The 13,398-nt window shown below is 57.4% G+C and overlaps 2 protein-coding genes across 2 annotated transcripts; one reads left to right on the plus strand and one right to left on the minus strand.

Moving 5' to 3' along the window:
- Positions 1-3,870: 3,870 nt before the first annotated feature.
- APOA1 (apolipoprotein A1) lies at positions 3,871-5,952 on the plus strand. Its single transcript, XM_004749900.3, has 4 exons — positions 3,871-3,966; positions 4,165-4,227; positions 4,416-4,569; positions 5,198-5,952. The coding sequence occupies exons 2-4, from the start codon at positions 4,185-4,187 to the stop codon at positions 5,799-5,801; spliced, it is 801 nt and encodes a 266-aa protein (XP_004749957.1). The 5' UTR covers positions 3,871-3,966; positions 4,165-4,184; the 3' UTR covers positions 5,802-5,952.
- A 2,249-nt stretch (positions 5,953-8,201) lies between these two features.
- On the minus strand, positions 8,202-10,612 carry APOC3 (apolipoprotein C3). The gene is made up of 4 exons (XM_004749898.3): positions 10,552-10,612; positions 9,828-9,895; positions 9,538-9,661; positions 8,202-8,486 (listed from the first exon to the last, which is right to left on the minus strand). Exons 2-4 carry the CDS (start codon positions 9,880-9,882, stop codon positions 8,363-8,365), a joined length of 303 nt encoding a protein of 100 aa, XP_004749955.1. The 5' UTR covers positions 9,883-9,895; positions 10,552-10,612; the 3' UTR covers positions 8,202-8,362.
- Between the last annotated feature and the right edge of the window lie 2,786 nt (positions 10,613-13,398).

Below are 13,398 nucleotides of genomic sequence, written 5' to 3' on the forward strand. Positions count from 1 at the left end.
GTAGGCAGGAGAGAATCGCGTTTGGCGGGTTACAGGGCCCTGCCCTGGGGCCTACTGGGGCTCTGTCACCAGGACCCGCGATGAAATTGCCAAAAGGGAAATACAGGGGTGGGAGCCCCTCCCTCCCCTGCTCCATGTGAACCATCCCAACCCCAGGCCTCCCATCCTGATCGGCCGCACACCGTCTCCATTCAAACGTTCAGAGCAGGGTCTGTGGTACAAGGCCAAGGGCTCAACAGTTAGTCACCGCTGGGTCTCCTCCCAAGACAGCTCCTTCAGATGCCCCTTCACTGGCCTGGTGACCCTTCCTTTCACGTGCCGTGCCATTCATCGAGCAAATATTTGTCGAGTGTCTGTTATGTGCCAAGCGTAGCAGGGGACAGAGTCCTCGCAAGTGCAGACCGACAAGTATGACATGGGGATGGGAATTGTGAAATGAGCCGCTAATCATTCTGAGCAAACTCCACCCCTGCGGTCAGCGAGCAGCCCTCCAGCGCGTTTGGGCAGAAGTGGGCGGGGCCAAGTGGCGGGAGTGGGCGTGGCAGCGCGTTTGGGCAGAAGTGGGCGGGGCCAAGTGGCGGGAGTGGGCGTGGGGGGGTGCACAGGGCCAAGCCCTTGGTGATCCTCTTCGGAAACAGTCCCTCTGGAGTGCCCCAAGATCAAGGAAAGAGGCTGTTGGGACTAAGGGCCCACACTGGTGGCCCTCTGCTAAGCAGACAGTGCAACCCACAGGCCCTCAAGGCCTCTCTCGGGCTGCCCCCCGGGGCTGATTCTGACATGCACAGAGCCTTCCTTCCCCTCCAAAATCCTAGTAATGAGGGGCTTGGGCTGGTTTGAGGCAAACATCTTACAACAAAACGGAGTAGACAGACACACTAGTGAGCAGGTATGGTGAAAAAGAAAAACTTGTTGCTTGTAAAGATGCTAGCAACAGCACTCCTTAGCCCGGCATGCTGAAGTCCCTGAGCTGGGAAACCAACAAGCCCCTGATCAGACCACCAGGGCTAAGGGCATCGGAGGCCCCACTGCTGGTGGCCAGCCAGGCCTCCTGACTCCTGTTCCCGATGGCACGAAGTACTAATGCCTGGAGGTCACAGGCAGCTCTTGGCAGCTCTGAGAGACTGTCTTCTCATACTGCCAGATAACAGCAAGCATATCTGGCTGCCGGGCCTTCCAGGGATGATCGTGGAAATGCTTTGGCCACTGAGGAGATACACAAATGTTGGAATTAAGTTTAGCCATAATATTTCAGTAATAAACCAAAGTATAAAAATGGCAGGTGGCTTGGAGTCCAACCAGAAAGCTTCTGAGATCCCCTGTGTGCTGGCTGGGGTGAGCTCTACCCCCCAAAAGAAAGGAGCATCTCTTGGCCTGACACAGCCATGAGCTGCCCCAGGAGGGGGCCAGCCTTCTCCCCACCCCCCTGCCCCGCCACAGCTCTTTAAACCACAGGCAGAAAGCTGGGCCGGCCAACTGGCAGCCCAGGCAGCTTGTTCAGGGAGACTGGCTCCCTCTCTGTGGGGCCCCATGGGCCTCTGCGGCTGGGCTGGTCCAGGAACAGAGGTCCCAAATGCCAGCATCTGCAAGTCAGGGGCCACACAGAGAAAATGCGACTCCTTGCCACGTCTGCTTCCAGAAGCCTAGGTCTTAGCTCTGGTCTCACAGCGCAAGTGTGTTCAGTGGGAGCGAAGGGAGAGAATGCCAGAAATTTGGGGACACACAGAAGAGTTACTGAGTGCCAGCTACCTTCCGGTTTGGCCACAGATACCCAAATGTAGTGCTTAAAACAACACACATTTATGACCTCAGGACAGTTCTAGAGGTCAAAAGTCCCAAGCGGTCATACTTGGTCATTCGAAGCTGAAGTCCTGCTGTCAGCAGAGGTCATCAGCTGACCTTTTCTTCCGGAGACAGCAGGGGGTCACCTGTGTCCACCTCATCCTGCTTCTGGAGGCCGCTCCCACCCCCTGGCCTACAGCCCCCTGTAGCTCTGACCCGAGCTGCTGCCCCTCATCTCCTCCCACCGTGTCTCTGACCCCTGTTGCGTATGTTTAAAGACCCTTGCACTGACATCGGGCCCCCTGGATAACGCAGGAAAACCACCCACCTTCAGGTCCTTCCAATCACACCTGCAAAGTCCCTTTTGCCAAGTGACAGTCTCAGGTTCTGGGGAGGAGGACCTGAACATCTTTGGGGGGAAGGGGCATTCGTCTGCCTGTCATATACAACACCCCTGCCGTGACTCTAGGCATGGGGAGTTCCATCCTTGTCTTCATTCAGCAGATAAGGGACCGAGGAGGGCAGAGGTTCTCTGACTCGCCCAGGGCCCCACGGCTAACGAGAGACAGAGCTGGGATTCCAACCTAAGGCTGTCCTGCTCCAAGCCCTCTTATCTGCGGTGAAGGACAAGGAGACCCACTCCAGTGGCAGAAGCCCGGGGCCCAGCAGCTCTGGGACTTGGCTGACAAAGGGAGTTTCCTGGGTAGGCAGTGAAGGGCACGTTTCTGTCTTGGGTCTACAGCCAGAGACAGGGGTGCAAAGTTCAGCCCTGCCTCTCCTTTGCTGAGAGACCAGAGACCTGGGGCAAATTCAGTCCACTCCCCCCAGTTTCCTCATCTGTAAGACGGCAGGGAGGGGCGAGGCCGGAGTAGTTGGTCCCACAGAGCCTCTCGGCTTGGGCCCCCCCCAGCTTCCGTGACTCAGAGCCCATCAGTGAGCTGGGCTTGGAGGTGCTGAGCCTTCCAAGAGACCCCTTTGGCAGAGTGGCTTGCAAACACCATCAAGCAAGGGAGCACACGGCGCTTTGCCTTTATTTACAGAACTCTCCGGGTCCTCCAACAGCCCCACCATTTTGGTCTCCATTTTACTGATAGGAAACGGAGGCTCAGAGAGATGACCTAACTGGCCCCCGATCCTCCTCCAGGATTTCACAAGTGGGAGGCAAAATGAAGTGAGTAACCAGGTCTCCTACGGCTCTCCTTAGGCAGAGGTCTTTAGACCTGCCCCGGGAACTGCTGAAGTCCGGTCTCCACTATAGGGCGCACACCCACAGGTGAACAGCAACAGTGCCAAGATGTAGGGATTAGCTTAAGTGACTGCTCTTTGTTCTGACATGAGGCCCTTTTGTGATGTTTAAAAAAAAAACAACTTTTCTTTTTTGAAGTGCTGGTCGTGGTAGAGATGGGTGGGGTTGGGGGGTGGGTGGGGTTGGGGCGTGTATGGGTAACATTTTTACATGACAAAATCAAAAGCAGGCACTCCATGTTGGTCTCCTAGAATTGGTTTGGAAATGTCCAAAGTCCCTGAAATCTCAGGCTGGGGGCCACAAAGCCCTCTCTGCTCTGCACAGGCCACTTCTTGGCACCACGGGTCCCCTCCAGCTGAGGGTAAGGCTTTGGGAGGTCTGGGAGAGCCTGGAGAGATATGCTGACCTTTTGGGACAAAAGAGGCCGCAGGGTGTTGGGGTGGGGAGAGGGTCTGCTGCCCATGGAGGGAAGGACAGGGTGGGGGCCGAGTCATCTCCCTGGAATGCAAGGGGACAGTGTGGGGGGGGGACATCTCCTGGGGGAGGAGTCCCAGCCACCCCTGGCCAGCTGGCGTCTCTTGCTTCCATTCCCGGCTGCACTGGCACAGCCAACAATGGCGGACACACATCCCCCCCGGAGAAGGGATGGGTGCCGATGACCCCGACCCTGAGGGCCTGCAAGCCTGCTCCCACCCCCTCTGGCCCCCACCTGAACCCTTTGATCCCTGGCCCTGCAGCCCCCGCAGCTTCCTGTTTGCCCACTCTATTTGTCCGGCCCCGGGGACAGAGCTGATCCTTGAACTCTAAGTTCCACATCGTCAGGACCAGTGAGCAGCAGCAAGGCCTGGGCTGGGCTTATCAGCCTCCCAGCCCAGCCCCTGCCTGGAGACATAAATAGGCTGGGAGAGAGGGCAGCTTAGAGATCGAGGGAATCCTCGGAGGTGAGTGTGGCTGCCTGCTCCCCTGCCTCCTACTCTGGGCATCCAATCTGGGGTCCTGGCCCCAGACTCTGCCCCATGCAGGGGCTCTGGGTACTGAGACCCTCTCCCACCCTGTGCCCTGGTAAAATGGGTGGGGGAGCCCTGGGCTTTTCACACTAGAGGCCTGCCCCACTCAGCCGGGACCCTCTTCTCCTCCAGGTCACCCACATCCCTTCAGGATGAAAGCGGTGGTGCTGACCTTGGCCGTGCTCTTCCTCACAGGTAGGTGCCTCCCAACCTAGGAAGCCAACCATGGTGGTGGGGGGTGGGGGGGCTTCTCCCTAAGCCCCTGTGGGCCACCCTCCTGGACACGGGAATAGTTTCTCACTCATCCCCTTGCCTCTGCCTCAAAGCCTCTAAGCCAGCCCAGTCCAGAGCTGGCCTGATCTGGGTCTCCCCTCTCACCCCAGGGAGCCAGGCTCGGCATTTCTGGCAGCAAGATGAACCCCAGTCACCTTGGGATCGAGTGAAGGATTTAGCCACCGTGTATGTGGACGCAGTCAAAGACGGCGGCAGAGACTATGTGGCCCAGTTTGAAGCCTCCGCCTTGGGAAAACAGCTGAAGTACGGACCCAACCCGGGGCTGGGAGGGGCTGGGGGACAGGGTCAGGGGTGGCTGGTCCCGCAAGGCAGAGAGGTCTGTGGTAAGATGTATCCAGACTGGCCGAATCCCCACCTGCTATTTCCTGGGCCCCATAGATCCCAGAATGGGATCTCAGTACTCATTTTAGGGAGAATAAGGTCCATAGCACCCTAGCAAGGGGCAGGTCTGTGCTGCCCGGTCAGCAGTCACAGCCCCATCATCTCCTCGGAGGGCAGCAAGCGCCTTCCCATTCTTAACTCCCTCCTCTGCTCCTGGCCAGCAACAGGGAGGGCCGTCTCCAGAGAGGGCGAGGGACTCCAAGTATAGAGACGAGGTCCTTAAGGCCCAGCTTTGGGGACAGACAAGACGGGGCACCCAACCCAGCTCCGTCTCTGCTAGCTCCTGGGTCCAAGAGGACCGTGGCACCCAGCTGGCCTGGGGGAGGTGGGGTGTAGGGAAAGCCAGGCCAGACTTGGTCACCCGGGGTTGATGCCCATCCGGGACAGGTGCTGCTCGGGCCTCCCTGCAGCCAGGCCGGGGCGCCAGGCTGACCCGGGTGCCAGGGAGGCCACCCCTGAGCCCCTCGCTCTCCCCTCCCCAACTCCTCAGCCTGAAACTCCTGGACAACTGGGACAGCTTGAGCGGCACGGTGGCCAAGCTGCGCGAACAGATCGGCCCGGTCACCCAGGAGTTCTGGGATAACCTGGAAAAGGAGACGGAGGCGCTGCGGCAGGAGATGAGCAAGGACCTGGAGGAGGTGAAGCAGAAGGTGCAGCCCTACCTGGACGAGTTCCAGAAAAAGTGGCACGAGGAGGTGGAGCTGTACCGCCAGAAGGTGGCGCCTCTGGGCACGGAGCTGCGCGAAGGCGCGCGCCAGAAGCTGCAGGAGCTGCAGGAGAAGCTGACCCCACTGGGCGAGGAGCTGCGGGACCGCGCACGCACCCACGTGGACGCGCTGCGCGCGCACCTGGCCCCCTACAGCGACCAGCTTCGTGAGCGCCTGGCCACCAGGCTGCAGGCGCTCAAGGAGGGCGGCAGCGCCAGCCTGGCGGAGTACCACGCCAAAGCCAGCGAGCACCTGAGCGCCCTCAGCGAGAAGGCCAAGCCCGCGCTCGAGGACCTCCGCCAGGGCCTGCTGCCGGTGCTGGAGAGCTTCAAGGTCAGCCTGCTGGCTGCCGTCGATGAGGCTGCCAAGAAGCTGAACACCCAGTGATGCGCCCCGGACCCGAGGAACCCCTCCCGGGGCTCCCCTTTCGGCGCATCGGGTTCTTAAAATAAACTTCCAAAGTGGGACACCTGTGTTGGGCTGCGTGTGTTTTGAATCTTCACTTACGATTTTTAAACAATAAAATATGCTCTGAGAACTGTAAATTCTTTTTTTGGGAGGACGGGAGCAGGTGCGGGCCATGGGAGGAAGGGGGTGGGGGCACGGCCTTTGGGCCAGAGTGTGGGGGGGAGGGCAGGAAATTCCCTGCCGATTTTGCAGCCCATAAGTTGGAACCTGGGCCCCCTCGGGACCTCCATTTAAGGTTGCAGACCTGTGAGGGCCTGGCTGTTAGGAGGGAAGTAATGCACCAGCGCCCCCTTCCCAAGGATGGCCAAACAGAAAGGAGTAAGAGAGGACCAGGCCAGGTGACAGACAATCCAATGCTAAGTGCCCAGCAAGAGCCTCAGATAAGGACTGCAGCCCTTCTGAGGACCGCAAGAAACAGGGCTCCCTCCACCCCGCCAGCCCCCCACCCCACTGGGTGTGTCCACCCTGACCCCCACCCCCCCATGCCAGGCTGGAACTCTCTGGCAGCTCTCCCACTCATGGCCAGCTGGGGTGGGCCTCCAGGAGCTGCTGGGGCGGGAAGGATGAGGGCAGGCTCACATGAGGAGCTTGGCCTTTGCTCCTTCCTCCTTTAGTAATTTAAAAAATGAAGAAACAGATGCTTCCTTTCCTTTTTTTAAAAGGGTTACATGGCACTCCTCACAGTCCTGCCCTTTCCAGAAATGGCTGATGTTTCTTCCTGCACAGCTGTGTCAGCCAGCCATCCCCCCCAACCCCACCCCACCACAGGGGCTCTAAGCCTGGTCAGAACAATAATCCCCACCTCTTACAGGGAATCAGCCTCTTGTATTTCCAAGATGCATTCATATCCGTCATCCCACTGTGTTCTTCCCCAAATCCTGGGCAGACAGCCACCACATCCACGGCTCGGATGAGAAAGCTGAAGCTCAAGCCCCTCCCCAAGCAAGGCCAAAGAGCAGGATGGGCTGGGTTGCCCTTTCCAGACCCATCCAAGGTCTTTTTTTTTTTTTTAAAGCATGTGGCCAGGCACTCAAGTTCACACGGCTGTGCACACAGGCATACACGTGCCCAAGCATGCACCCCTGTCCACCGCCAGCCACTCTCCACACTCAGGCCACACGCCCCTGTGTGTGTGCACATGGCCTCACAGATCAGAGACCTGGGCAGAGCACTGATGGAGCTTTCCCTCCCAGCCCCCCACAAGGCCTTTGACCCCCTGCCCCTCCTCCATCTCTGGTGTGTCTCAGCAACTCTTGGATCAAGGAATGGGCTTTGTCATTCTAACCATCCAGAGCTACAATGGGTGTCAAGGCGAGATCTGGGGGAGAACCCTTTCCAGGTGTGGGTACTGGGATCCCTGGCCCAGGTGGGCCAGAAGAAAAGCCCAGGTGGATTTCCGAAGAGAGAGCGGATGTCTCCAAGTGAGCCTGGATGAATCGATGCCACCAAGATATGTTGAGGAGCCCTCTGGCACCCAGTAGCCGAGTAACTAAGTTTTCTCTGTGTCAGCTGAGCTGGGCTTGAGGTCTGGCTTTGTCATTTGTGGACTCCATGACATTGGGCCAGGGCCTTCACCTTTCTGAGCCTCAGTTTTATCACTGGAAGAGTGAGGGCCTGCTGAAGTAGTCTGTGATTCTGAGACTCCCTGAGGTGAACATCTTTTGGATGGTGGGGACACATGAGAAACAGCCTCTGTTGGGTAACTTGGAGTTCCTTCTTAGCTTCTGGAACACTGGATTCCCTCACTCCGATTCTGGTCTCTGGGGGAATTCAGCTTAGCCTATAGCCACAACAATGACCAGGTGTTGTGCACAGTCTTCTTTCATTCATTCATTCATTCATTCATTCGTTCACTCGTTCAAGAAATCTGCAACAGGGACGCGTGGGTGGCTCAGTGGGTTAAGCCTCTGCCTTCACCTTGGGTCATGATCTCAGGGTCCTGGGATGGAGCCCCACATCGGGGGCTCTGCTCAGCAGGGAGCCTGCTTCCTCCTCTCTCTGCCTGCCTCTCTGCCTACTTGTGATCTCTCTCTGTGTGTCAAACAAATAAATAAAATCTTAAATAAGATTTTTGCCTCCACTTTACAGATGAGAAACTGAGGCTGATGTAAAATGATGACGCCAAGACCAGAGTCTAGTCTTGTCTTCCTCCAAACACTCCCCATTAGCCTCCTCCTCTCAAGTCTGGCTGAGCGGGCCAGGGACATGTGTCCCACAGGTCAGCTCAGGCAACCTACCTGAGTCGGACTCAGCCCCGTGCCCACGCGCAGAAGAGCCCACCCCAAACACACATGGCGCGCATGGGATGTCCCACTCACGGCAGCTTCTCATCCAGCTTTATTGGGAGGACAACAAGCTTGGGGCTGGGCCAGGTCTGGGCTGGGGTGGGAGGTGAGAATGCCGTCACTGTCAGGTGACTTTCGGGCCTGTCCAAGGAGCTGGCAAGGAGGATGGGCTGGAAGACTCGGGGTGTCGAGGTCTCAAGCGGTTTCCAAGGCTGGAGTTGGCTGGACCTCAGAAGCTGAATCCCAGAACCCAGAGAACTTGCCCTTAAACGTGCTCCAGTAGTCTTTCAGGGAAGTGAAACTGTCCGTCATCCAGCCCCTGGGGTTAAATCAGTGAAGAGAAGCAATGGAGGCGGGCATGAGAGCTCATCTGAAGGCAGTGGGGTCCCCACCATATCAACACTGCCTCTTCCCCGACCCTCTCAACCTCACGGAGCAGCACCCCTGAGACCTCAGGCAGGGACCCTTTCACCCGTCACTCCAGGCAGAAGAGATGCTGAACGGCGCAATGGGACCCTAGCCCAAGTCCAGCCTGTTTCTCCGGGTTGGGGCAGACCGTGGTGCCACCCCCAGGTCTGAGGCAAGTTGGACAGGAGCCTTCGAGTGGGAGATGCGTAAGGCCCCAGCTCTTGGTCTGTTCTAAGCAAATGATGCCTACCAGGGTTGCACGACCTGGTGGCTCTGAGTGGGGTGGGGCAGAGAGGGACGCAGTCTCTCATTCGGAAAATCATCAGAGCGTAAATTAGCTGTGTGATCTGGGGAAGGTCATGGATCTCTCTGAGCCTCGATTGTCTCATCTGTAAAACGGCAAATATAATACCCACTCTGCAGCTTCTAAGAATCTGGAAGCCTCAGCAATGGAAATGCTGGCTGCCTGGGGGTGGGCGGTGAGGGGAGATGGCGGGAAGAGAGCTGAGAGAGGGGAGGACTAGAGGCAGGGCCGGATGGGTGGGGAAGGAGGGACTTCTGCTCACACCGGGCCCCAGGGCTTGGCACAAGGCAGAAACACACACACACAGCCGAAATCGGGTTGGAGAGAAGCTCACAGGCCAAGCTCCACTAGTAAAGACATGGCAGCAAGAGCTGATGCGGCCTTCCTCAGAGCCTTGCAGGGTCCATAAAGGAGCAAGGAGGGCCTCGGACAGGAGGAGCCGCCGGGAGGAGAAAGGAAGGAGGCGGTCGAGGCTCTCCCATCTCTCCCCCTGCAGCCCAAGGAAGCCCTGGGAGGGACCCCATTTCTCTGAGTGGGACAAGGAGGCTCGGAGTCATGCAGGTGCTGGGGGGATGGGGGAGAGCCACAGCCCCACTGCCAGGGCCCTCCTGAGTCTGGGGCAGGAGCTGGTACAGAGCACAGACACTCGAGGGCGTACCTGGCCCGCTGGGCCACCTGGGACTCCTGCACGCTGGTCAGCGTGTCCTGGGCGGTCTTGGTGGCGTGCTGCACGTATCCCTGCATAAGGCCCAGCAGAGAGGGGTCCTCCGCCTCCAGAGCTCCTGCTGGGACAGCTGGGTTGAGTGGAATGGATCGGCCTCTGGGGAGCCCTTCGCTTCTGCCCAGCCACCCACCAGGGCCTGGGATCCTCAAGCCATCCCCAAGGGTCCTCCAGGCAGACAGCCACCCTCACCCCAGCCCTAGCCCCGTCCCCACGAAGCTGCTTACGGGCAGAGGCCAGGAGCACCAGGAGGGCAGCGACGACGAGGACCCGGGGCTGCATGGCGTCTCTGTTCCTGCAGGGAAGCGTCTTGTGAGGAGTACCTTAACCCCGCCACCCCTCTCCTCTGGGGAAGTGCTGTGGCCCCAATAGTAGATCCTGAGCTGGGTCAAGCCAGGAGGAGAAGGGCCTGCTGCCAGCTAATGTGGGAGCTGAAGGGCCTTCAGACACCAGGGTCTCCAGGGCCAGGCTGAGGGGGAGCGTGGGCCCCGAGGGAGAGAGCAGAAAACCCATCAGACCAGGAGTCGGGACACCAGGGTTCTGGCCTGGTTCCTGCCACTAACAGGTTAGGTGGCTTGGGGGAGATCCCTGTCCCCCCACCCCCGTCCAGGTCTCAGTTTTCCCGTCTGGGGTACAATGGGGCTCTAAGGCTCCTTGCGGCCTTAACCATGCACAATGAGGGCAGAGCGTGCGCATCTGGAGCCAGTTCCAGTCCCAGCTGTGCCACCACACCCGATGCAGCTTTGGGCAAGGGCCCTGTCTTCCGTGGGCCTCGGTTTCCCCCAGCGTGCCCCTGGTGGTGGGAGCTGCTCCCCCAGCCCTGCAGCTTCCTTGGCCCCAGCAAGCTTTTCTCCAGACTGTGCTGGCTGGTGCGGACAGGGACGCTACTGTGCCCCTCCATCCCGCTCTCCTCTCTTCCTCCCCCTCCCCCTCCTCCCCAGGGGCCATTACCTGGAGCAGCTCCCTCCTGGGATGAGCTGAATAGACAGACAAGAGGGCTCTGGCCTGTTTTATATGGTCTCCTGGACAGGGGGCGCGGAGGGCTCAGGGAACTGGGCAAAGGTCACCTGCTGATCAGTCTAGACCAGGGCCTGAGGCAGGGTGCCCAGATGCAGCCAGGCCTGCTGGGAGAGTTGGGAAATCTCTGGGTGCCCTGGTGCCTACCCTGCTCTGCTACCCTGTGGCCCAAAAGGGCTCAGGCCCTGTGGAGACCCCATTTTTTCAAGCAGCCTGACTCCCCAGGGAGAGGCTGGTGATAGGGGAGGGAGATTAGAGCACCAGCCAGGGGCCTCTGGGCCCAGCTCAGCCCTTCACAGGAGGCTCGTAGATCCCTCCCCACCCCCCACCCCCTTGGCTCGGGAACAACTCAGTATTGGGGTGGGGCGTCTAGAGTGAAGCCACAGAAGACCTACAGGCAGAGGCTTCTGCGGGGAGGGCCACGCAGCGGAGTTCACGCAGCCCCCTTCCCAGCACCCGCGCCTCTGCCCTTCTGTCCCAGGTGCTGCTCACCCAGGACCCTCCCTGAGCTGAGCCCAGGGCAGGGGGTGGTGGGAGGACAGCAAAGGCTGCTCTGAGCCCAAGGCCTTTGTCCCACCCTCCCTCCCCTCCTCCTCCCCCTGCCCTCTGGACCCACTGATAACATTCCCCCGGGCAGCGGCTGCGGCTCAAGGCTAAGGCCTCCCCCGGACTGTGCCGGCTGGATCGATTTCCAGCACTGAGCCCCTCGCACCTTGGGGCTTGGTTTCCTTAGCTTTGAAACGGCAGCCCTCACGGGCCCCCTGGCTGGGCGAGGAGCTGGAAGGAAGCAGGGTGGTGGTGTGGCGGGTCTGGTAGGGAGAGGGTGCAGAGGTGCTCTGCAGGTGCTGTCCCAGAGAGGCCGCGGGCCTTGCTTGGGGTAAGGTATCCCTGGGCCCACACTGGGAGCCACAGCCTGGATAGCAGGATCGGGAAGGCTGAGACTTTGGAGACAAGAAATCCTCCGTTTGAACAATGCCTTTGACACTGATTCATATGGCCCAGGGCCAAAGACCTAACATCTCAGAGCCTCAGTTTTCCTCCCTTGAAAAAAGGAATAGAATGTAGTGAAAAGAAGGGCCATCTGTACCCAATGTTTATAGCAGCAATGGCCACAGTCGCCAAACTGAGGAAAGAACTAAGATGCCCTTCAACGGACGAATGGATAAGGAAGATGTGGTCCATATACACTATGGAGTATCATGCCTCCATCAGAAAGGATGAATACCCAACTTTTTTTTATTTTTTATTATTTTTTAAATCATTTATTTATTTATTTATTTATTTTATTATAAATTTTTTTTAAAGATTTTATTTATTCATTTGTCAGAGAGAGAGCGAGCGAGAGTGAGCACAGGCAGACAGAGTGGAAGGCAGAGTCAGAGGGAGAAGCAGGCTCCCTGCGGAGCAAGGAGCCCGATGTGGGACTCGATCCCAGGACGCTGGGATCATGACCTGAGCCGAAGGCAGCTGCTTAACCAACTGAGCCACCCAGGCGTCCCAATACCCAACTTTTGTAGCAACATGGACAGGACTGGAAGAGATGATGCTGAGTGAAATAAGTCAAGCAGAGAGAGTCAATTATCATATGGTTTCACTTATTTGTGGAGCATAACAAATAGCTTGGAGGACAAGGGGAGATGGAGAGGAGAAGGGAGTTGAGGGAAATTGGAGGGAGAGGTGAACCATGAGAGACTATGGACTCTGAAAAACAATCTGAGGGTTTGGAAGGGGCAGGGGGTGGGAAGTTGGGTCATCCTGGTGGTGGGTATTTTGGAGGGCACGTATTGCATGGAGCACTGGGTGTGGTGCATAAACAATGAATTCTAGTACACTGAAAAGTAATTAAAATAATTTAAAAAATTTTAAAAATGCCAATATGCCAAGAGCTGTAGTGTAAAGTAAATGAGAGATATATATACAAAGCAACTGGTTCATGGAGGGGGCCTGATAAATCTCTCTTCCTCCCAAATACCTTGTCCATCCCCAGACAGCACACTCTGAAGGCAGGAGGAGCCCCCAGTGTAGAAACAGGGCTTTGGGCAGGCAGCCACCCTCTCAGGAAGAAGCAACTAACCCAACAATACAAAATCAAAGGCCGGAGAAAGTAGCCTGTTCCACCCTCAGAAATCTTTATTATTGCCTGAGACTTGAAGTTTCTCCATTAGAAATTCATTCCTTTGACTTAGATCCTGTATTCTGTTAAAATGCAAACAGATTCCTGTGAAGTAGATATATGCAAACAGATTCCTGTGAAGTAGATATTAATAAACCTATTTTGTAGGTAAGAAACCTAAGGCTCACGGGGCTGAGATGTACCCAAGTACACAGAGCACATCACAGGTAGAGCTGGAAAACAGAACACAGGGCTTCAATGACCTATACTAGTACTAAACAGCTTGGAGAGATGAGACCCTCAGGGGTTTACTAGTCACTCAGACCTCTTCCTGAGCAGATTTTGCCAATGGGGTGGGGGAGGAAAGGAAGCTGATTTGGTCACTGAAAGAACTGAGCACTCAAGAGGGCTGATAGCAATGGTGCCCATGTCACTCTTCTGTTCTGGCCTGTTCCTCCGCGGCAGAGGTGAAGGCTACAGTGGGAATCCAGATCCCGGCTGGGTTGGATTACAAAGTCCTCAGCCCCTGGGCGTGCTACAATGGACCCTCCAACTCCCATTGCCTGTGTGTGTGGTGGGTCTGGAGGAACCTCTCCTCTCTCTGCTATGTAGTAATGGGCTCCCTGATGCCAGGGAGGTCAGAAGATGGGGCAGAGAGACCCAGCAGG

Source organism: Mustela putorius, unplaced genomic scaffold (assembly GCF_011764305.1).
Source record: "Mustela putorius furo isolate JIRA1106 unplaced genomic scaffold, ASM1176430v1.1 tig00000460_pilon_pilon_pilon, whole genome shotgun sequence".
Lineage (NCBI taxonomy): Eukaryota > Metazoa > Chordata > Mammalia > Carnivora > Mustelidae > Mustela > Mustela putorius.